At 42.8% G+C, this 24,721-nt stretch overlaps 1 protein-coding gene and 1 long non-coding RNA gene across 4 annotated transcripts in view; one reads left to right on the top strand and one right to left on the bottom strand.

Moving 5' to 3' along the window:
• The window catches only part of LOC117974988 (uncharacterized), a 55,713-nt gene extending 51,867 nt beyond the window's left edge, over nt 1-3,846 (bottom strand). Inside the window, exon 1 of the long non-coding RNA XR_004665194.3 lies at nt 3,122-3,846. This is a non-coding gene — a long non-coding RNA (uncharacterized LOC117974988). The remainder of the gene's footprint in view (nt 1-3,121) is intronic.
• ME3 (malic enzyme 3) overlaps nt 1-24,721 on the top strand; it is a 246,150-nt gene that overhangs the window by 100,343 nt on the left and 121,086 nt on the right. For all 3 annotated transcript variants that reach the window (XM_034933504.3, XM_003832990.6, XM_055093833.1), the window contains exons 2-3: nt 12,015-12,148; nt 15,139-15,288. In XM_034933504.3, coding sequence (XP_034789395.3) covers nt 12,015-12,148; nt 15,139-15,288 — 284 coding nt within the window. The remainder of the gene's footprint in view (nt 1-12,014; nt 12,149-15,138; nt 15,289-24,721) is intronic.

Raw genomic sequence — 24,721 nt, 5'->3', positions numbered from 1 at the left:
CCACATTTCAAGTGCTCAATAGCCACAGTGTGGTAGTAAATGGCTACCACATTGGACAGCGCAGATACAGAACATTTTCCTCATTGCAGCACTGAGCAGACTAATGTTGCTGTTCTTGTGAGGGCAGGCTGCCACAAACTAGTTGTAGGAATGGCTCACCTAGAGCCTATAGAGAACTGGAATCTTCTATATCTTTCCACTGCTGGTTCCCCAGGATTTAAAATAGGACCAAGCACAGAAGACACTTAATACTTTTTTGTTGAAGAAATGAATGAATCTATCCATCCATTTATTTATTGAATACTTATCCTGTATCAGTTACTGTGCGAGGCAGAAGGAATATGCAGTTCATTGAGATAGAGTCCCTGACCTCAAAAAACTTATCGTCTTGCAGGGAAAAGAGTCAAGAAGGGACTATGAAGTGCAATTGCCAAATTGCTTATAACCCTTAACCTAAAAAGATTTAAAACTGCAATAGGCACAGCCTTTTAAAAACTTTTTAAAACCTCATCTTTGAATTCACAGAAATTTTAACATTCTCCTTTGACACAATGACCCAGTAAAGGCAGCAGAGTCAGAGAAGTCAAGTAATTTCTCCAGGATCACACAGCCAGGGGAGGAACTGAATGTAGAACTTTTGTTGTCCAGTTCCCTTCCCACTCCCCCATGCTGGCTGTGTGAGCACAGCACCTCCATGTACTGGCTGAATCCCATGGAAGGAAAATTGAATCGTATCTCCCAACCAGAACAAGAACTTCTGTGTACGTCATATATGGAAGGTTGCAGGCAGTGCAGCCCATGGCACCAGAGCCCAGTCTTTGAGATTTAGACTGGTTTAGAGTTGGTTCTGGGCGGTAATGAGCAGCGTATCCTCCACTCCCCTCTTAGGAATTTATGATGTGTTTCTGGATCTGTAATGTTGCACCTGATCACAGAAATATGTCTGGGAGGAAGGCCATTCTCAGGTCTGTGTCTGCGGAGACTTCCCAATGCTGTGTTTCTGAGATGCCCATATATCCATCTCAGGAGTGTGCTCAGGGCCTCTCATAAAGCTGGGGTTCAGTGCAGGGAACAGCAGCCTCAGTAATCACATTTCCTGTCTCCAACCAGAATTCCCATCACCCTAACTCATAAAAATCCCAAACAAAAATAGAGTCAAGAAGGAATATGCACAAGGAGGAGGAAATGCCTCCTGGTCCCCTAACAGCTCATCAGCTTAAACTGTACAATCTCAGAGCTAATTGCCCACAGCTCTATCCCAGCTATGCTACCCTCTATGCTGCCATGGTTGATTGATGGAGGAAGCCAGTTATAGCATAAGCAGTCAGCTCAGAGCATGACGTAATGATGTATGGAACAAAATACCTTTACTGTTACACGGTGTCTGCTAATCCTTCCTTCCAGTAATGATGCTGGTAAAAGGAAACATGGCTGTGTGTGTGCCGTGGGCCAGGTGCATGAACTCAGAAGTGCAGGCACACCTGTTTGCAGGTGGGCTGACTGATCTGAGGCAAATACAGAGGAATGCTCAACAGTAGCTAAAGTCTAAGATACCTGGCTCTGTAGGTAAAAATAATCACATCCCTAATCAAAAAAACTCAACTCAGTCAACAACTTTTAAAATCTTTCAAGTCTTGAAGCTGTTGATTAGCTCAGAGGAAAGACTCAGAAATTTGGAAATATTTAGGCCTGGGTTCTACTCCTGGTTTTCCCACCAGCTTGCTGTGTGACCTTGGGCAAGTTACTTACCCCTCTAACCTCAGTTTCCTAGTCCACAAAGTGGGGATAATAATCATCATACCTTCCTGCCGGAGTCAGAGAATGAGAGGACACGATGAGTGTAAAGTATCTGTCTCAGTGCCTGACCCAACCTAGTGGGTGTCCAATAAAAGGTCATCATTGTTATTATGGATGATGATATTATGTGCAATAACCTTGCATTAGCTTCTTCAAACTCTCTACCTCCCCACCACCCTGAGTTTATTATCTAGTAGTTACAACTCAAGAAATCAAATAGGAGACACATCGCATGTGCTAAACTGTGTGACACTGACTCTGAGAGAAGGGGGAGAGCTGTGTGGAATGGTGGAGGCAGGGAGGCCTCCTGGAGGTTGCAGGTAGTCGACTGTGGATTGGAAGCAGGGGAGGAGGAAGGGGTCAGAGAATGGGGAACAGGGGTGCTGGTGTGAGTCAAAGCGCAACAGCCAGAATGCATGTGTGGGAAGAACACATAGGGCTGCAAAGGCCGGCGTGGTGCCTGAGCCCATGGACAAGCAGTTACGTTGTGATGTGGTAATGTCACTTCAGCCACTGTCTTGCAGCCCCTTCTGCCAGACTAGCTCTGGACCGTCCTTCAAGGCTCCTCTCCAGCATCTGCTCATGAGCTCTCTTATGTCACCCTGCCCCGTGAACAGAATACTAATAGTAATAAGGAGAACAGCTGGTGTTCACTGAACCCTTCCTATGTGCCAATATCTGTGCTAAGCATGTTACCTGCATTATTTCATCTAATCCCACAACACATGAAATGGGCAGCACTTCATTTAATAAGTGGGAGAAGCAGCTTGCCCAAGGCAGAGGCCCAGGATTGGTATTGTATGTTAACCCACATGTCTCCTCTAGTAGACACTTGAGGACAGTGACCAGGACCTGTTCTGTTCAACAATCCCCAGTGCCTAACATGACAGTCCTGGCCCAAAGTAGGAACTCATGGATGTTTGTTGAATGAAGGAGAAGAGATTGTCAAGTACACAGTAGGGCTCTGGGTCTAGAGGCACTAGGCAGATCAAAAAGCAGTACTGGGAGACTGACCCCTGGACAAACTCAGACATAAGGAATGGGCACTGGGAAGCCCAGGCCTCTGAAGAGCAGAAGGCTGGGACAGAAGCACCATCTAAGGGGCTTGCTGCCTTTGCGCCCTGCCATTTGATGGTGGGAGCTATTGAAATATCCTCCCTCTGATGCCAGTAAGTTTCATCCTGGTAACTTGGGCATGGCTGAGCCCACGGGTAGATAGAGTTCAGTAGCTGAACCAGAGATGATCATTCAGGAAAGCTGATAAAATAGGTAAAGTCAGGAGTGATAGGTAAAAGATTTAAAATGGTTCAGCATAAGCACTGACCAGTCGAAATGGTCACAGGTCTTTAGTGCTAGGGAAGGGTCTTGAGGCCTCCTACTATTCCAGACATTAACCCATTGGTTGTTAGATCTTGAGGAGATCCAAAGGTTCCCTGGGAGAATCCAGAGCAGGTGGGGACTACACCTGACTTGGAGAGGTCGGAGCAGTGGCCCTGTAACAGATGAGACATTCAAAACTAGTAACAGTAGTCAGGTCCCTACCAGCATGTCCTCGCTGAATTCCACAAGGGTATTAGGTTAAAATATCACTGTGAGAATCAGCCATTTTTCAAAAGCCGCCTGTCTTACATTGAGAGTTTTGTTAAAACCAGATAATATAATCTGTAACTCTATTTACTAGACACATGGAAACTGTAACTTCTCAATGTGGTAAGAATGAATAAGGGCCCCAGCATCAACTCCTCTGACTTGTACACGTTGTACAGTCCCTACTCTTACCTTCGGACCCCTCATATACCCCACGACTTTTTTACATATACAGAACAAGCATCTGAGTGCCGATTAGCAAAGTTTATTTCTTTTGTAGAGAAATATAAGTTCTCACACTTCCCCCTTAAGCCCTAGTGAACTGTCTTGTGCCTGTCCTATGTTGGAGGCCGTGGTGCAACTACAGTGCCTTCATTTCTGCTTTGCAGACTTGTAAATCTGAGGTTGCCTTAATATTAGCTTCAGGATGAAAAGTACCTTCAAGCAGTATTATTTTGTAATCCCTGAAATTACCAGCTGCTAAACAGTCATCCCTTTTCCTCAAATACAAAAGAAGGTGGCGGCAGTCAGCCAAGAAAAACATTTCTCCTTGTAGAGAGAAGTGGACTGTTGTTAAAAGCCACAGTGATCATTAACAAAGACGATGTCATAATTAGATACCTGGGCCTCCCTAAGGTGCTCTGAGCCAAGGAAAGATGATCATAGTCTTTACCGAGGCAGTGAACAGTCGCCTGCCTAAAGGCTTTTGGTGAAAGTGCCCAGTCTCCGGCACTCTTTTATGATAAGTTGTCCTTATTACTTTGTAAAAATACAAAAGAAGCCCAGTATTCAAAGTTTTACAGATCCCAAATTACAAAATAAAGAGGAAATTGGGAGTAGCCAAGGAGTCTTTCATTCACTCTTTTCCTCCCTTCCTTCCTTCCTTTCTTTCTTTTCTTTCTTTCTTTCTTTCTGACAGAGTTTCACTCTTGTTGCCCAGGCTGGAGTGCAGTGGCATGATCTTGGCTCACTGCAACCTCCGCCTCCCAGTTTCATGCGATTCTCCTGCCTCAGCCTCCCGAGTAGCTGGGATTACAGGCATGCACCACCACGCCTGACTAATTTTGTATTTTTAGTAGAGATGGGGTTTCTCCATGTTGGTCAGACTGGTCTTGAACTCCCGACTTCAGGTGATCCACCCGCCTCAGCCTCCCAAAGTGCTGGGATTACAGGCATGAGCCATCGCGCCTGGCCACTCTTCTTTTTTTATCCACTCCTTTCTCACAACTCCCCTGACACCCCACCACATTTTCTGAGGTCCGTCTCACCAACGTCCTGGGAGGATGTGTACTATAGTGGCAAGAATACAAATGGTTTTATCACTTACCTCTAGTCAAAGAAAATCATCAGGAAAAAAATTATCACACCAAATATACTTATTTATTATAAAATGCATCCTGGTTTAAGAAGCAATAGAGTGTGAAGTAACAGCCGTGGAACTTCAGGAGCATTATGTAACCTCTCTTGCTTAGCCTTCTCATCTGTAAAGGGAAGGTTGTAAAATCTTCCTCACAATGTGGCTGTAAGGAAAGTATAGAATAAGATTAGATATTCATTGAAGTCTCTTCTTTAGAACTGATGATAGCAATACCTCTAAGGTGAGGATAATCAATATATGGGTTTGGATCTCCCTATGGTTAGTAATTCCCTATCAAAGGGGTTGTAATAATTTTGGATGAAATCATTTTGAGGTGGCAGAGGAATGAAGGGAGCTCTGATGCTCCCTACCTTTGTGAGTTTCCTTTCCCCAAGGAAATCTGGGGGAAGCTGCCTGTCAACAGCAAAATCGAGGTCTCGTTTATCACCTGCACAGTTTTCTTCACTTTTTGGAGGAAACTTGCATTATTTGGGACTCAGTATAGATAAAAGGCTTAACCAGAGTTGCCCCAGCTATGATCAGCCTTAAATTCAACAGGGGTTACATTAGCAGGCCAGCACGGTCCCCCCATGGGGATTCTGGCCCCTTCCTTCTTGATGTCTGCCGTCCACGGAGCCACTCAGGGGATCACTATTGTCAGTGTTGCTAGGGCCTCCCATGAGAAAGCTGAGTGTGCCCAGGAGCTCCAGTGCCAGGGCAGCCCTCACTCCAGCAGGGCCACCCTGAGTTCTACACAGAAAAAGTCTCTGTTTTTCACCATGTGTTGCACCTTCTCATCTTGGGATAAAGGTGGGGCTGCACGTGTCCCATTCTCACAGTGTCTCTTATGAGAACAGTTCCTGCAACTTCTTCCAGCAAACATTGTCTCTACAGGGCTTGATTGTGACCAGGTCAGAGATTCCATGACATCTTATTCCCCATCTCTCTCCCCAGCATTCAAACTAGAAAATGCTGGTCTGTGAAAGACACTGCCAAGAGAATGAAAAGACAAGCCACAGACTAGGAAAAATACTTACATAATACATGTCCAGTAAAAGGCTTATATTTAAAACATGCAAAGAAATATTTTAAAAAGTTTTTAATATAATTTACATACCATACAATTCACCCATTTAGAGTTGTATAATTCAACAGTTTTGGATATATTACCTTAGTAGTTTTGTAAGCTGTGGTAAAATATATATAACATAAAATTAGCCATTTTGACAATTTTAATTGTATAGTTAAGTGGCACTAAGTGCATTCACAATGTTGTACAACAGTCACCATTATCCATTTTTAAAACTTTTTCTCACTCCAAACAGAAACGCTGTAACCAATCATCAATAGCCATCACTTCCCTTCCTTCAAGTCCATGATAACTTCAAAGCTACTTTCTGTCTTTATGAATTTTCCTGTTCCAGACATTTCATATAAGTAGAATCACACAATATTTGTCCTTTTGTGTCTGGCTTATTTTACTTAGCATAGTGTTTTCAAGGTTCATCCATGAAGTAGCACAGAGCAGAACTTCATTCCTTTTTATAGCTGAATAAATTTTCATTGCATGTATATACATTTTGTTCATCCATTCATATGTTGATGAACACCTGGGTTATTTCCACATTTTGGCTATGGTAAATAATGCTGCAATGAACACTGACATATAATTATTCGTTCAAGTCCCTGCTTTCAATTCCTTTGGGTATATACCTAGGAGCAGACTTGCTGGGTCATATGGTAATTCTATGTTCAGCTTTTTGAGGACCACTGCGCTTTCCATACAGGCTGTAATATTTTACATTCTCACCAGCAATGTACCAGCCAGAGTTTTCATTTCTCCACATGTTCATCAACACTTGTTTCCTAGGGGGGGTGTGTGTGTGTGTGTATGTGTACGTGTGTGTTTTAATTTCAGCCATTCTAGTGGATGTAAAGTGGTACAGTGTATCATATTGTGGCTTTGATTTGCATTTCTCTACTGACTAATAATGTTCAGTGTCTTTCCATGTGCTATTGGCCATTGGTTTATCTTCTTTAGAGAAATGTCCATTCAAGTCCTTTGGCTCTTTTTAAATTGGGTCATATTTCTTTTTGTTGTGCTGTAGGAGTCCTTTGTATATTCTGGATATTAAACCATTATCAGATATGTGATTTTCAAGTATTTTATTCCATTCTACAGATTGTCTTTTCACATCCTTGATAGTATCCTTTGATGCACAGACTTTTTTTATTTTGATGAAGTCCAGTTTACCTAATTTTTCTTTTGTTGCTAGCCCTTTTGGTGTCATAGCTAAGAATCTATTGCTAAATCCAAGATCAGAAAGATTTACCCGTTTTCTTCTGTTTTATGGTTTTGGATCTTATATTTAGGTTGTTCATCCATTTTGAGTTAATGTTTGTGTATAATGTGAGTTAGGGGTCCAATTTTATTCTTTGCATGTAGAAATTTAGTTGTCCCTACACCATTTCTTGAAGAGACTATTCTTTCCCCCATTGGATGGACTTGGAATCCTTGTCAAAAATCAATTTGCCATAGATGTATGAGTTTATTTACGAACTCTTTATTCTATTCCATTTACCTATATGTCTATTCTTATGCCAGTCCCACACTGGTTTTTTTTTTTTTTTTTTCTGTAGCTTTGTAGTAAGTTTCAAAGTCCCTTTTTAAAAAAAAAAGATTTTGGCTGTTCGGGGTCCCTTGCTAGTCCATGTGAATTTGAAAATTGGCTTTTCTATTTCTGCAAAAGAAAGGCCATTAAAATTTTGATAGTGATTGCATTACAACTGTAGATCAGAGAACACTTAAAATTTAACAATAATGAAAGAAACAAACCTTAAATGGGAAAAATATTTGAACTGATACTTTACCAAAGAAGATATACAGATAGAAAATAAACATATGAAATACCTAGGAATACAGCTAACCAAGGAAAAGCAAGACCTCTACAAGGAGAACTACAAAACCCTGCTGAAAGAAATCAGAGACAATACCAGTAAATGGAAAAACATTCCATGCTAATGGATTGGAAGAATCAATATTGTAAAAATGGCCATACTGCCCAAAGCAATGTACAAATTCAATGCTATTCCTATTAAGCTACCAAGGTCATTCTTCACAGAACTAGAAAAGCTATTCTAAAATCCATGTGGAAGCAAAAAAGAGCCCAACTAGCCAAGCAATCCTAAGCTAAAACAACAAAGTTGGAAGCATCATATTACCTGACTTCAAACTATACTTAAAGCTACAGTAACCAAAACAGCAAGGTACTGATACAAAAACAGACTTGTAGACCAATGGAACAGAAGAGAAAACTCAGAAATAAAGCCACACACCTATAACCATCTGATCATCAACAAGGTTGACAAAGACAAGTAATGGGGAAAGGGATCCCTATTCAATAAATGGTGCTGGGATAACTGGCTAGCCATATGCAAAAGATTAAAACTGGACCTCTTCGTTTTACCATATATAAAAATTAACTCAGTGCATCTAAGATTTAAATATAAGACATCAAACTATAAAAAAATCCTCAAAGACAACATAAGAAATACTCTTTTCAACATCAACTTTGGCGAAGAATGTTTGACTAAGTCCCCAAAAGTAATAGCAACAAAAAGAAACAAGAAGACATATAAGTGTCCAACAAACATGAAAAAATGCTCAACATCACTGATTATCAGAGAAATGCAAATTAAAATCACAATGAGATACCATCTCACACCAGTCAGAATGGCTATTATCAAAAAGTCAATAAACAACAGATACTGGAGAGGCTGATGAGAAAAGAGAAAGCTTATACACTGTAAATGTAAATGTAATGTAAATTAGTCCAGCCACTATGGAAAGCAGCCCGGAGAGTTCTCAAAGTTAAAACAGAGCTACCACTGGACCCAGCAATCCCATTACTGAGTATATGCCCAAAGGAAAATAAATCATTCTACCAAAAAGACACATGAACTTGTATGTTCATCACTGTGCTATTCACAATAGCAAAAACATGGGATCAACTCAGGTGCCCATCAATGATAGAGTGGATAAAGAAAATGTGGTACATATATACCATGGAATACTATGCAGCCTTAAAAAAGAATGAAGTCATGTTTTTTGCAGCAACACGAATGCAATTGGAGGCCATAATCCTTAGTGAATTAATGCAGGAACAGAAATCCAAATACCACATGTTATCGCTTGTAAGTGGGAGCTAAATATTGAGCACACATGGACTTAAACATGGGAACAATAGACACTGCAGACTACTAGATGGGGGAGGAAGGAGGATACTGGAGGTTGAAAACATACATATCAGGTACTATGCACACTACCTGGGTAATGGGATCTCTGCCCTAAACCTCAGCATCATACAATATTCCTGTGTAACAAACCTGCGCATGTACCCCTGTATCTAAAATAAAGGCTGAAATTTAAGGGAAAAAAAGAAAAGATACTCAACATTATATGTCAATAGAGGATTGCTAATTAAAGCAATAATGACATATCACTGTACATCTACTAGAACAACTAAAATCCAAAAAACTGACAATACCAGTTGCTGGAGAGGATGTAGAGCAACAGAAATTCTCATTCACTTCTAGCAGGGATGCAAAACGGTACAGCCACTTTAGAAAAGTTTGGCAGCTTCTTACAAAGCTAAGCATAGTTTTACCATATGATCCAGCAGTTGCACTCCAACATATTATCCAACTGATTAAAAAACTTATGTTCTCACAAAAACCTGCACAGGAATATTTACAGCAACTTTATTTATAATCATCAAAAGCTGGAAGCAACCAAACTTTCTTCAATAAGTGGAGAAACAAACTATGGTATAAATGTACGGTGGAATGTTATTCAATGATAAATATACATGAATGAACTCTAGGTGCATATTTCTAAGTAAAAGAAGCCAGTCTGAAAAAGCTACATACTTTATGCTTCCAATTGTATGACATTCTAGAAAAGATGAAAATGTAGAGTCAGTAAAGAAGGTCAGTGGTCGCCAGAGGTTTGGGGAAGGAAAGAGAGACGAACAAGTAAAGCCCATGGAATTTTTAGTGCAGTGAAACTATTTTGTATGATACTGTCATGGTAGATGCATGACATCCATTTGTCAAAACCCATAGAACTTTACAGCATAAAGAAGGAACCTTAATGTGTCCAGATTTTTAAAAAATTATTTAATAGGTTGGGGGATTCCAGGAAGGAATGCAGACTATGACAAGAGAATCTAATTGTATTACAGATGTATGTAACAATCTCAGTGAAGAGGGTAGAGGGAAAAAGTTTTGACTTGAGTAACTTCAGAAATGAGTGGAGTTTATTAGACTAAAGGCAAAAGGAACTGCACATAACCACTGTACTCTAATTTATAAAGTTGTTTCCCACAGTGGTACAGGTTAACCATTTTGAAACTGCTATATGTGTATACTGAAATTAAGCAATTAAGTACATAAATGGGAGATGGTCAAAGCCAAGCTTTTTATTGTTGGAGTGGGAATTCACAGTTTAGCAAGGTGATGCGGCTAAAATGATCCATGTGGTAATGAATTCACATTGGAGACATTAGTATGAACTTATGTTCAGCTTAATATAGGTTCTGATGGTTAAATATAGAAAAATTTATAGATATGTGGTTATACTCCAGTCTTAATATACACATGTATATTTCCTTGCTCTGTCAACTGACAGGGACTAGAAATAAGCAAGGGACACAAGTAGTAAATAGTGCCCAAATCTTGCCTTCTAATACCATGCTCTGAAAAAGGAATTGGGGATCCTTGGAGAAATGGCTTAGTCTAGGACCACGGCTGGCAATGTACAAGATGAACCTGGAGCATCTTGTAGTGCCAGAAAGTAAGGAATTGCAAAACAAAAACAAAAACGAAAAAACAGCCAACCCACTACTGCTACACTATGGGTAGTATGTCAAAGAAATCCAAGAGCCAGCTGAAAACACTCCCAATGGCCAAGGCTAGAAGTAACTTTACAGTGGAGAAACCTGACAAGCATGACTTTTGGCCACTGATCAAGGTCCGTATCAACAGTGATAATCACATTTATTATATGTACCCCTGGTCTGATGTGATGAAAATGGCACTCTACTTCTGTGATCTTCCTTCCAAAAACCCATAACCAAAATCCAATCATGAGAAAAACATCAGACAAGTTCCAGTAGAGGGGTATGTGCAAAATACCTGACCAGGGCTCCTCCAAACTGTCAAGGCTGTCAAAAACAAGGGACATCTGGGAAACTGTCAAAGCCAAGAGGAGCCTAAGGAGACATGATGACTAAACTTAATACAAGATCCTGGATGGGTCCTGGAAAAATTATACATATATATTTATATATATATATATATATATACACACACACACACACACACACACACACATCATTATATACATATATTTCTCTATCTATATATAGTTAGATAAAAACTTTAAAAAATCTGAATAAACTAAAGGCTTTAGTTAATAATAATGGATCATTACTGGTTCATTGACTCTAATGAACGTATAATACTAATGTCAAATGTTAATAATCAGGGACACTGGCTGAGGGGGTATATGGGAACTCTACTGTCTTCTCAGTTTTTCTGCAAATACTGTTTGTATTAGTCCGTTTTCACACTGCTATAAAGATACTACCTGAGACTAGGTAATTTATAAATGAAAGAAGCTTAATTGACTCACAGTTCCACATGTCTGGGGAGGCCTCAGGAAACTTACAATCATAGTAGAAGGTGAAGGGGAAGCAGGCACATCTTACATGGCAGCAGGACAGAGAGAAAAGGAGGAAGCACCAGACACTTATCAAACAACCAGATCTCATGAGAACTCACTCACTATCACAAGAATAGCATGGGGAAAACTGCCCCTGTGATCCAATCACGTCCCACCAGGGCCCTCCCTCAACACATGGGGACTACAGATTTGGATTACAATTCAAGATGAGATTTGGGTGGGGACACAGAGACAAACCATATCACTGTTCTAAAAAATAAAATAAAACATAGATATTAAAAAAAAGAAAAATGCTGATGATACAGATAGTTTCCCCATTTTTTCCAATGAGGAAGCTGAAGTTCAGAAGCATCAAAGTAACTGGCACAAGATGACCCTCCTACTTTAATAGCAGAGGTGGGATTTGAGTTGAGGGCCCTTTCTACTGAGTCACACTGACTTTTACCTGTCTGTGGGTGGGACCCCTTCTGTTCCTTTGTCTCCTGAGTATGCACTTACGTGTGGGTGTTCTTTTCCTGTTTTTCCCAGGGGATGGCCTTTACCCTTGAAGAAAGGCTGCAGCTTGGAATCCACGGCCTAATCCCGCCCTGCTTTCTGAGCCAGGACGTCCAGCTCCTCCGAATCATGAGATATTACGAGCGGCAGCAGAGTGACCTGGACAAGTCAGTACCTAGTGTCTGTTCTCTCTGTCTGGTCCTTGGGCTGAGCTGTCTGTTTCCTGTGCCTCACAGAGGGTTTTCTGGAAACTCTCCAGCTAAAAAAGGCTGAGAGCCCGAAGAGATCCCAGACTCAGCCCTACCTTCTAAAGGATTCATGGTCTCCCTGAGAGACAAGGCTTGTTATGACTGAGACACAGCTGACATGTCCTGGGGGAAATGGGAAGGGAAACTGCATTCCAACTAGTGGAATCTGGAAGGGCCTCTGGGAAGTGGTAGAAGCTGAGTCAGCATAAGAAGCACTGATAAGATTTCAGCAGACAGCAATGGGGTTCAGGGAGAACATTTCACTGAGAGGGACGAACTGGAGCAAAGAGGTAGAGACAGGCCTGTTAAGGAAGTAGTACGTGGCTTGGGTTCCTGGAATTAGGGGGACGTGGTGGGGGAGAGGGAAATGGACAGGGGACACCTTAGGATGGACCTAGATGTCATTTGTTGGAGGCTATGGGCAACAGTTAATAACCCTGCCTCCTCTCTGAGTTCTCCTCCAATGGGGATCCAGACATAAAGAGACAATGGGGAATCACAGGGTCAACTTTATCAGCTTTACTAAAGAAGGTAGTCACTTCCCAGGTTGAATGGCTATAAATGGGCACGGCTAGAATTTGAACACAGAGACCTGGCTCCAGAGTCTATGCTTTTCATTTCTCTGCTATGCCACAGCTAAGATGCAGCAGGGACCAGTGGCTACAAGACCAGACTCTAGTACTAGACTGAGTTCAAATCTATATTCTACCTCTTAATGGCAAAAGTTACTTAGCCTCTATGGGTCTTTTCCCATTGGTATGATGAGTACCATAGGGAAAACTCATAGGGTTGTTATGAGGATTAAATGCCTTAGTATTTGTGATGTGCTGAGAACAGTGCCTGGCACATAGTAGGCCGTATGTCAGTGTTTGTCAAGTAAATATGTCACCTTGTTATTGGCTCTAGCAGAAATGTAGGAAGAAGATAAGGAATCCCCCTCTTAGAACAAACAAACTATAGAACTTGGCCAGTTCTATCTATAGAACAAACTGGCCAAGACTTCAGGTCCCTGAGGGTGTGGCTGTCCCCCTAGGAGCAGAGCTCAGCAGCATGCCAGGGTCACCCTGCACTCATATTCCTCTGTTTCCCTCATACCATCCATTGCTTCTGAGTGGTGATGAGCACAGAAGCCTCTGCTCATACCTCCACCCCTACTCCCAAAGCTCTAAACTCGAAGGATGTTAGTCACATTAACTCCAAGGCCATACTGTAGTCAGGCCAAATATCCTCTCCCTCTTTTTTATCTCACTCTGATTGGGTCTAGCTAAGTCACTCTGAAGAGCAAGCCAGAAATTACACAATGAATTCAACTAACAGGATGAGACACATCCTAAGTTTGAACAATCTGAACCTTCTCCTTTTGTTAAATTTATAAAGAAGAAATCAAGTCCAAAGTGAAATCCTCTTTCCTACAGATATTAAGCTCTAAAAGTTAAATTCAAAAATCCTTCCCTCCCCAGTTATTTCCAGATAGATGGGCCTCACTCATAGGCCTGGGGAAACATTCCAGGCTCAGGGACAGAAGAGTGTGCCCATTACTGGGAGCTCTAGAGGGCTTGCCCCTGATGCTGCTTGACCACCTTAACCCGCTTATTTCCAGGAGTCCCTCATTTTACAGGTGCTTGGGGACATGCTAAGAAAACTCGCCATCTTCTTTTGGGTAAGGGCAGTGGTGTGCTGGTAAATCTTTAATAACTGGTTATCTGTGCTGGGTGAGGAGTGGGATAGGAAATAATGGAATCTGCCGGATTCCATAGTGTAAATACTTGTACGATGGCTGATTTCAGGTTACCAGTTTGACATAACTGAATGTAGAATTGAGAAAAGATGCGCACAAATGGCTACTGGGTAAGAGAATCCCACACTGGCAATGGGCTGAGATCCTTGCTCTTCCTGAGTATCAGTCCTCTCTTGCTAAAAACACCTTCCAGAGCACAGTTTTTAGTTTTCCACCAAAGGACCAATTCCTTTGGTACAGAGGAAGAGGCTGAGACCCAAGAGGTCACACAAGACTTTCCCAAGTTCACACAGCTAATAAACAGCAGAGCTGGGATTCAAACCTAGGATCCTGATGTCATGCCCAGTGATCATTTCACCAGACCACAGACTTTTTTACCCCTGTTAGAAAATTTCTCCCATCCCACCCCATGCCAGAGCATCAAGTACCTTGGTACTCTCCCCAAGATTATTATCCAGAAAGGTTGTGATATTAGCAGTCACACTTAATTGTGAATTTCAACCCCTAGGTTTTCTCTCACAGAGGTTTTTGCATTCTTAGGAGTCTGAATGGAAGCCTCTTTCCCTGGCTTAGTGATTTCAGGTTTCAGGGATTAGGTAAAAGAGAGATTATTTTTGGAAATCACAACTCGTGACAGGAACCAGTCCAGTGTGGTAGGAGAGGCCAGTCCTAGAGTGCTTATATGCCCAGAATTTTCCTTGACCCTACCCCACCTCCAGAATATTATTATGCTATTGTCATTCATTAATGTTCACATAATATCATAAGCATCTTGAACAGTGGTTGAGAGCACAGATTCCAGAGTCAGACTGCTTAGATTCAAATTCCCACACGCCATGAGAGTTGGGGTGAGTCAATTTCTCTCTACATTAGTCTCCTTGCCTCTAAAATAGCAAGAATTATAATCCCTACTTCACAAGCCATTGGAAGTTTTAAAGGAGTTAATGTAAAATATTTAGAACAGTATCTACACCATATATAATAATAAGCACCACAAGCAGGTCATCTTCACATTTCATAGCTGTTGAAGCTCATGCTCAGGGCAGATGGCTTGCCCATGAATGTTCCGGGCTGAGCAGGAACAGGAGACTTGGGTCTTTGCACCACACCACAGAGGCATCAGGGCCTGCTGCTACCACATGTCAGCTTGCTTTTTCTCTCCTTTTACAAGGTACATCATTCTCATGACACTCCAAGACCGGAACGAGAAGCTCTTCTACCGAGTGCTGACTTCGGACGTGGAGAAGTTCATGCCAATCGTGTACACACCTACCGTGGGGCTGGCCTGTCAGCACTATGGCCTGACTTTCCGCAGGCCCCGGTGAGCCCCCGTGGAGTGAGGGCTCTGGGAGGGGCTGCCTCATAGAGGGGAATAAATTCTTTCCGCCCTTCATGCATATTGGGACTCTGGAGGCTAACTCTGATTGGGTCAGTGGTCCAACAAAAAGACATTTGATTTCAAGCACTTGCTCAGAAAAATGACCCCGTAAGCAGAGAAATGAGTGAAAAGAGTAGCTAGCAAGGGTTTATTGAATCTTCTTCACTTCCAAATAATAAATGCCCAGCATGCTCAGAGTTGGCCTGAGAGAGAGTTCAGGTTGTATTTCTCTCATTATCTACCTGTCACTTCTCTCACCCACTCTGGTCACCTCCAAAGTACCAACAGCTCTCCTGCCAATTCAGGTCAATGAATAATGGAGTGTTGGATACCAAAGACTGAATTCTTTTGATGTTTGAAAAACCAGCATATCTTCCTTTGGGCTTTACTCAGATTCCACTTTAAATGTCATTTTATTAGACAAAACTTTGGCACTCCATTTTCTCTCAGAGCCAAAGAATTTTGAGGAGTTTTCTAAAGCAATCAGTTTTTTTTTCAAAATGACTTCAGAATATATGTTTAAAAAAAAAGAAAAAATGGTAGAGTCCTTGGTGGAAGGTGCCTTATAATTATAAATACATAGTTCTAGCACTAATGTTAAAAGAGCTACCTGGTTTATTATATGTAATGGAACATTGTTCTAGTCTACATTCAAATATGTAAATATGCAACATACTGTGCACAGATATGTAATTTACATTTATGTAGAATTTATAAGTTAGTGTTTGTAAATCACATGTTATATGGGGAACATGTAATCATGGATTCAAAACAGCTTTTTTTAATTTGGAAAAACAATCTTCTAGTTTTGTAGCCAGCATTTCGGTTGAATATTACAAGATGGTCACAGTGTGTTCCCAATGCCAGTCCTGTTTCTTTCCGGATCCCACTGTTACCATTGGCAAAGGATAGCACATCAAACCTCATCCTGATGGTGGTGTGTCTGGCTGTTGCAGCAGACACATCCTCATCACTCAGAACAGCTAAGCTTTTGCAAACCTATAGAGGCTCACTATGCCAGGGCTCCATAACAGTTCTGGTCTTCAACATGCTTCTTGCAACAGGAAGGAGACTCCTGTTCTCTTATTCTCATTCCCAAAACCAATAGTGGTAGAGACATTAGGAGCTAATGGTACATTTCTGAAGGATGCAGGACTCTATGTACTTCCCTGTTCCTTCTCAGAAATGATCCTTTCTGCACAGATCAGCTCATGGCATTTCATCTGAGGCATTTAGCAGCTCCCTAGGGCTTAAAGAATCAAGCCCAACAGTCTGAGATATCTAAGCCTGTCACAGCCCAGCTCCAAAATTCAGTGTTCTAACTACTCTGATCTGTTCTCCATGCCCAAGTACACCGATGTTCTTCTCCATGCCTTGGCACGTATGGTCCTGTCTGCCTCAAACTCCTGCATCTCCCCTTTCCTTGGTCTCCACTCATCACAATTCTGGTTATCCTTCAAGGCCCACCCCAAGGGTCAACTTCTCCACAGAGCCCTCCCCCATCTCCTCAGGCTGAACTGACCACCCCTTTCTTGGCCTCCTCAAAATCCATTACACATACTTCGTCTATCCCATAGTTTTCTTTTTGGTTTTCATGTTTTTAGTTGTTTGTATATAACTGTCTTCTACTAGAATACAAACTTCTTGAAGGGGCAAGAAACATGATGGATCTGTTGGGTATTCTAGACCAATACTTGGCAAGTAATTGTCACTCGGTTGGGAAAGTAATGCTGTGTACTCAGTGTGAAGAATTGGTTCTTTGCAATCAGCCCCGAATTTTAATCTCCTTGACCCTGGGTGATTTTATTATCCTCTCTCTGCCTTAATTTCCACATTTATGAAATTGAGGTAACAATAGTACCTACCTCAATCATTATGAGGGTAAAATGAGAAGTGTGGATCAGGTACCTGGCATAAAATTGGAACCAGATAAATGTCAGTGTCTATTTCTCTTCAGTAACTATTGTAGAAAGGAGAAAGGATTGATAGATGTAGAATCATATTATACATATGCATGTTTAAATATTTACCAAGAAAATTGAATCATTGAACATGTAACAAACTAACACTTTTAACTTCAGAAGGAAACCAAACCCAAAATTATGCAAACATACACAATTTTGCTTTTCCAGAACCAGCTTTTTCCTGAAGAGGACCTTTATCCCCCTAAGGCAAGATTAACCATCTCCCCTGACTGAGATCTAATGGAAATTCAAGTCTACCCTACTCTGGCCCCTATTGCCAGGATGTGTGGAAGCCCTCACTCCATATGCTCTTATGGAAACTAGATTGTAGTGGCTTCAGTGGTTCCAGATGAACTAGTAGAAGGGTTAGGACCTTGCATATGCAACAGGCTTGTAAAAGTAGAATTTGCCTCCAGAGCCCACTCCAGAATCCAGGGACACCACCAGGACTGAATTTACATATCTTAATGCATTTAATGATTACAACCTCCCTAGGAGGTAGGCCCTATTATCATCTCAATTGCAAATGGGAAAACTGAGGCACAGGGAAATAACTTACCCAAAGTCACACATAGTTTATAACCAGCAAAGCCAGGGCCCAAGCCAATCTGAACCAAAGTGTAGACAGGCAACCACCACACTACACTGCCTCTTACAGTTTCGGACTGTGCACAGCTGGTGGGCATTCTGGGTGGGATGTCATTGCAGCTCCAGGAATGTTTGACTGCCCAGGGGTCTCAGGTGGGGATTGCTAGATACCACTTCTAGAGCTCTCCTGGGAGGAATTGATCCAGCAGGGTCCGGGGGCCTGCAGCTGAGTGAGCTTGAGGCAGGCTTGGGCAGACTTAACCGTCTTCTTGGATTAGTCCCTCACACTCTTGGTTCAGACTTCCCGAATATGTTGTGCACAAACCCTTCTTCAGATGATTACCCAATTAAGTTATCTGACATGTGACATTCTGAGTTGTTGCTCTAGGTTTCCATTTGGCTGTTTTCCAGGTGTGGATTCCACACCTGCCTTGCTCCTGGGGGATATAAAAGTTTGGGCTCCACCCAAGCCCTGAACTTCATCTGAGACCTGGCTTGGACTCACTTTGTGGATTAGCATCTGAAGGGAGGACAGTCCCGAGGCCAAGAGGGAGAGAGCCAGCACCTTCTCAGTTTCTGAAACGATAAACACTCCTGCCAGGTTCCCAAGAACAATGAAGTCCTCTGTGATGGTGTCTGGCCCCCCACCAAAGCTAATTACATCCAGCTGATGCTAAAATTGAGACTCCAACCTGCCTGGGGCTCTGCATCACCTCATTACCGGGGAAAGAGTATCTCAGGGGCACCTGAGTGTCTCTGGGCAGATAGGCACCACAGAAGGTTCTGGGCTCTGGTGGAGCCTCCTTTGCCTCATCCTGCCTCTCACTTGACACTCCTCTGCATGCACCTCCATGAGCCTGGCTTGAGAGAACGCCCCATGAAGGTCAGTCACTAGTGTGTGAGCTGGAAGAGGTGAAAGCCAGAGGTGAGGCTGGGTGGAGGCCGAGACAGAACTCAACCCAGAGGAAGGGCGTGGGGAGGAAGCCAATATGGGGTCCAGTGTCAGTGAATACTCTCCCTCTCCCAGGCCACATCCCTGTTGACCAGCCCTGTCTTCACATGCCTCATCCTCTTGGGCTCCAAGCAATGTGCTGCACCCGCTTTTAGACCTAACATTTCCCGGCTTTGGTGTAGGGTCCAACCCGTATGGGTGATGGAGGTCTGAAAGAAAACATTATGACACTTGTTAAAGATGGTAAGGCAGACTTTATTCAGGAGCTGGAGGGCAGAGGACTACGATAGATTTTGAACTATGGCAGAGGAGTCTTGCAGTGAGGGAGAGATTGGACTCAACTCTGACTCCAGTAAGGACAAATGGGGATTTATAACCCAGGAACAGCATGGGGGGCGGTGCTTGGAAAATTACTAGGAGGAAACATCAAGAATAAGGGGTTTCTGGTTAAATTGACAGGATGGGATTATTGCTGAAGGCGGACCAGGGTCCTGAGATAACAACGGTGGCAAGTTACCAAAGGCAGGTGGAGGATTTTGGCCAAACCGACTTAGCAGGATTCTTGCTCACACTGGATTCTACAAGGACAGGGAGGGAAGACCAATGTCTGATCCAGTCAGAGGGGACTCAGGAGCCCAACTAAAGTTTTGGTCAAAGGAGCGTCTTTGTCAGAGGGCTGGGTTGTAGGTAGTAGAAGCAGCACGGACTTTGAAGCCAGGCAGGCTTGGCCTTGAATCTCAGCTCCTGATGACTTTTGACAATTAATTTAGCACCTCCTCAGCCTCCTCATGTGTGAAATGGAAATAACACTTATTCACATGGCTGCTTGGGAGGATTCAATGAGATTCCAAATGTAAAGGGCCTGGCCCTAGTAGGAGCTCAGCAGCTGTGATCTGTTTGACCCAGGACCCCAGGAGTTGTCATCTACTCAGTCACCCCACCCAAGAATACACACTGTAAACCTGCTGAGGCCACCCCAGTCCTCTGAAGTACCGCCACGCTCTGTTGTTTGATTCAGACCTGAAATCATCTGTACTTGCACTTAACTAGCAAATCATTAGCAAGTATGTGTGAGGAATCAGAGATCGGGCTGTGATGAGTTAGAAAGGTGAGGCTGGGAAGTGGGACTTGGTTTTATGTAGTCGGAAGCTCTGTGGAAAGTACCTGAAGATGTATTTGGACAAAGCCAGCAGCCCTTGGCCCTGAGCCAAGCTGCTGTCTTTCTTATCTGCAAATAGGTGGTCTTCTGCACACTGGCCAATAACATACATACAGGATATTAAGAGTTACCATTTATTGAATGCATGTACTTCTCATGGTGGGCCCTGGTCTAGCTATTTTGTGTGCATTATTGTTGAGCCCTATAACAACTCCTTGAGGTGCTTATTATTTCACTGAGATGAAAACGAAAGCTAACTTATCTAAGACATCACAGCTGACCAAGAGCCAATTTCCTGTGTTGTTCCTGAATTCATAGTCCAGCTTCTGGTTGGCCCTGGTAAACATGACACATCATTCTGGCCTTCACTTAAACTCCCTTGCCAGATAAGTCGGCACCCAGGAGGGGCACACACATGGGTGCACACACACACTCTCACACTTGGGAGACATAATATATCATGTTGGACAGAGCACTTGGGCTGGAGTCAGAGGTAGTGGTTCAGCCCCCTCATCTAAATACCATGTGGCCTTGGAGCTACTCCACAGCTCCAAGCTCGGATCACAGGAACTATCCACCTTGTGGCATCATTATGAGGGTCAGAAGGGCTAAACGCATGTGAACATGCTTTATCAATTGTAAACTTCCTCATAAGCTTAAAGGAGGAGTATTACTTTTTCATCTCTTCTTCCCTCTCACCCCATACCCATAAGAGGATATGGTTAAGGTTCACATTTACCTCCTTGGAGTTTCCTACTTCCCACTCAATATGTCTGGTATGCTTCATTTTCTTGCATTGGAACCTTCTTGTCTTCAACCACCTCCACCAGCCCACCGGCAACCCCCACATGCACATGCATGTGCACACACACCCAGAGGGACCCCTGGGACATGAATCACACGCCTCTGCTTCCTAAATACCCACTGGAGCCCATTTCCAGCTGTACACAAGACCAATGAATGCCAATACTTTGATCAAAGCCACTCTGGAAAACAAAGACAACCTTGCCCCAGTAAATGGAGAGATCCCTGACACCCAGGGCATGGTTTTTGAGCACATCACAACACAGTTCCAACCCAGGTGTCCGTTGATTGGGAATACACACAAACACACACACATACTCCCAGCAAAATTGGAAGGCAAGCAGAAAGCAAGGACTAGCATCATCAAACCAGCCTTCTGCCCAATCTCAGGGCACCAAAGCACTGATTCCTTTGGCCAAGACTGCTTGACATTCCAATTTCACCCAGACTCTGCTGCCAAACTTTCAGCTGTGCTGCTGGAAAGGCGTCCTTGAGTAGACTGTGTACAAGGTCTGCAGCCGGTTCTGGTTAACCTCTCATCTGGCCCTTTTAGTCCCTTGTCCTTGGCTGTTATAGGGAGAGCACTGGATTAGGAGTCAGGAGATCTGGGTTCTTGCCCTCAATCATCCCCTTTCTGGCTACAACTCCTTAGGCAAGTCACTTAGCTCATTAGTCTGTAGTAACAGTGGTAGGGTTCTGCTGCATGGCTTCCGTGATCTCTTCTAGCTCTAACATTTTATGATCTAGTAACCCAAATTCTATAAACAAGTTAGAAATAGATTTTTAAGTGATCTATGGTAATATTATGCAGCCAAACCTAAATTTCCCCACCTGTAAAATTAAAAGGGTCTAGTTAGAGCACCAATTCTCAGTCCCGGCTATGCACTAAACGTGTCTGGAGAGCTGTAAATCAGAATCCCTGAAGTGGAGCCCAGGCATCTCTGGCTTTCAGAAGCTCTTCAGAGGACTCTAATGGGCAGCCAGGTCTGAGAACTGCTGACCTGAGTGTTCCCTGAAATTCCTTACAGCTTGGATCTTCTGTGACTTTTAGGGAGTTGATAATCTGCATCCCGTATTTTCCAGCCCATCCCAACCTGGAAGTACTCTTGAAGGTTGAGGTCATAATAAGATGATAACAGAACCTCCATCTCCAACTCAACCTTCAGCAAGCCAAATTGTTCAGCCCCACCACCCAAGCCCCCTCATCTCATTCACAGGGTTGGGAGGGGAGTTCTACATCTGCCATCCTCCTCTCTTCCCCAATTTCCTCTTGAAGTTCCTATCACTACACAGAAGTCTCACTTCCAAGTTTCACTCTCATCCTCTTGACTCCCTCATGTAATTACCCACATTGTAATGGTAATAGCTGCCCACTCATGTGATGTCAATAATTGATTAGATAGGAGCAAACATCAGGCTCAAGGGTGGTTAATCATTTAGGTAACCGTGTACCCCGTGTGGCCGGGCTCAAGAGATACACTGGACCAGTTAATGTCCTTTTCAGGAATTTGAAATGAGACATGAAAGCAGTCATATAGAAAGAATTTTCCACTTGGGAAGAAAAATTAAGGCAAAAAGGATACCATGGTTTAGACTTTAGAGTCAGGTTGTGGTAGGCCAATGGCAAATGCCAGCTAAGAAGGAACAGAAAGTAATAGACGTGGAAGTAAAGGAATATTATGGAAAGAGGAGATAAGGGCAGATGGAAGAGAAACAGGGAAAAACACAGAAAGAGTGGTCCCTAGAGCTGCCTCAGTTCATGACAGCTTTCCATTCCAGTTCCTGGTCAAAACTTTACAATAGACACTCTTTCTCCAGAGGTAACTTAAGTGAACTTCTGCCTTAGGTAACCAGAAGAGCCAAACTGAAAAAGAGCTATGAAATCAGATGGATCTGATCCCCTTGTGAATAGGTTGGATGAAGCTAACAGGTTAAAGTAAGTATCTCAACTTTAGTGAGCATTAAAATCACCTGGAGGGCTTGTTAAAATAGACTGAGCAAGTCTGGGATGGGACCAGAGAATTTACGTATCAACGAAGTCCAGGTGATGTTGATGCTTCTGGCCAGGGACCACACTTTGAGAATCACCGGACAAAAGGATGGTGAAAGGCAGCTCACTGCAAAGTGAACAGAGACCATCGGAAGGAGGCAGGAGTAGAAGATATTTCCACGGCCCACTGTACATTAGTAGAAGGAGCTGGGAGTCATGAAATATGGGTTCCTGTCATGAACTAGTAGCGTGACCTATAATCCCTCCCCCTTTCTGGGCCTCACTTTCCTCATCTATAAAGTGAGGATATCAGTAGGTGATCTCAGGGCTCCTTCCAACCCTCACGGTCTTTCATTTTTCTTGCAGATTAGAGCACTGTGGCTACAAATTTGCCTCTAATGTTTCTGGCATTTAAGGGAGGAAAATGCAAAAGTAAATGAAAACACATACTTTTCATTTTCTGACAAGAAAAAGCTTGCAGGCTTATCTGCAGAAGTGTCATTTTTTGCTGAGAGCTCTGATTCACAAATGGGCACCTTCCCAGACAGACCAGCTGGGCAATCCAGAATCTGTCATGGATTATTTGATGCCATGGCTTGGGAATTGATGCCGGAATAGATCTTAGGAAGGTGGAAGGAGGAGGAGTCCTTCCAAAGCATAAGGTTGTTCAGCTGTTATTTGACATGAATGTCACATGGAGTAAGTTAATTGTATCTAGATCCCACATTGCTGAAATACTTTGGAACAGAGGTAGAGGAGAGAAGGAACATTTATTTTTGTGTCTGAATTATACAGATTTCAATCACTGAGGGAATTGGCTTACTTTTTTAGTGAAAGCTTTGAGATTTGCATCTGAAAAAGTGAGTTTGTGCTTAAATGCATGTGGCCTGCCTAGGACTTTAGCATCCAGAAGGAGCAGCTTGCTCTGGGGAAAGGACGGACACTCCTCAGCCATCCATGAGTTTGGGTGGGAGTGAAGGTGGCAATGGCTGAGCAGCCCCCACAAATGCAGACATTATGTTTTCCTTACTTAAATGGGAGACAGATGAACTTTATTAACTAGAACAGGATGTTCTGGGTTGACTTCCTTTAGCCAAAGGCATTATTCCCTGGCAATTTAAACAAACTGACTTTTGTTTCTTTTTTATCTGGCTCTGTCCTTTTCCTCCTTTGTCCCTGGCAATCACAGCCATGGTGATCAAAAGGATAGGTGTGGGGAGAATTTCCTAGCCCTGAGAAGGAAATACGTACATATAAGCAGGAGTTGAGTGGACCATTCCTCAGATAACCTTGATCTCCCATTGACCTGTAAAATGCACTAGATGTTCTGTTTGCTCACATTGAGTTTTGTCTAAAAAGAGTGGCTTATTTTTTTTGTTTTTGGTTTTGAATTATTTATTTTTTATTTTATTTTATTATACTTTAAGTTCTGGGATACATGTGCAGAACGTGCAGGTTTGTTACATAGGTATACACATGCCATGGTGGTTTACTGCACCCATCAACCCGTCATCTACATAAGGTATTTCTCCTAATGCTATCACTCCCCCAACCCCCCACCCCCCCGACAGGCCCCATTGTGTGATGTTCCCCTCCCTGTGTCCATGTGTTCTCATTGTTAAACTCCCACTTATAAGTGAGAACATGCAGTGTTTGGTTTTCTGTTCCTGTGTTAGTTTGCTGAGAATGATGGTTTCCAGCTTCATCCATGTCCCTGCAAATAACATGAACTTAACCTTTTTATGGCTGCATAGTATTCCATGGTGCATATGTGCCACATTTTCTTTTTCTTTTTTTTTTTTTTTTTGTTTTTGAGATGGAGTCTTGCTCTGTCGCCCAGGCTGGAGTGCAGTGGCATGATCTGGGTTCACTGCAAGCTCTGCCTCCCGGGTTCACGCCATTCTCCTGCCTCAGCCTCC

This window comes from Pan paniscus, chromosome 9 (assembly GCF_029289425.2).
Source record: "Pan paniscus chromosome 9, NHGRI_mPanPan1-v2.0_pri, whole genome shotgun sequence".
In the NCBI taxonomy this organism is placed as follows: Eukaryota; Metazoa; Chordata; class Mammalia; order Primates; family Hominidae; genus Pan; species Pan paniscus.
The sequence above is the reverse complement of the archived record's forward strand: the minus strand, read 5'-3'. Positions and strand labels throughout refer to the sequence as shown.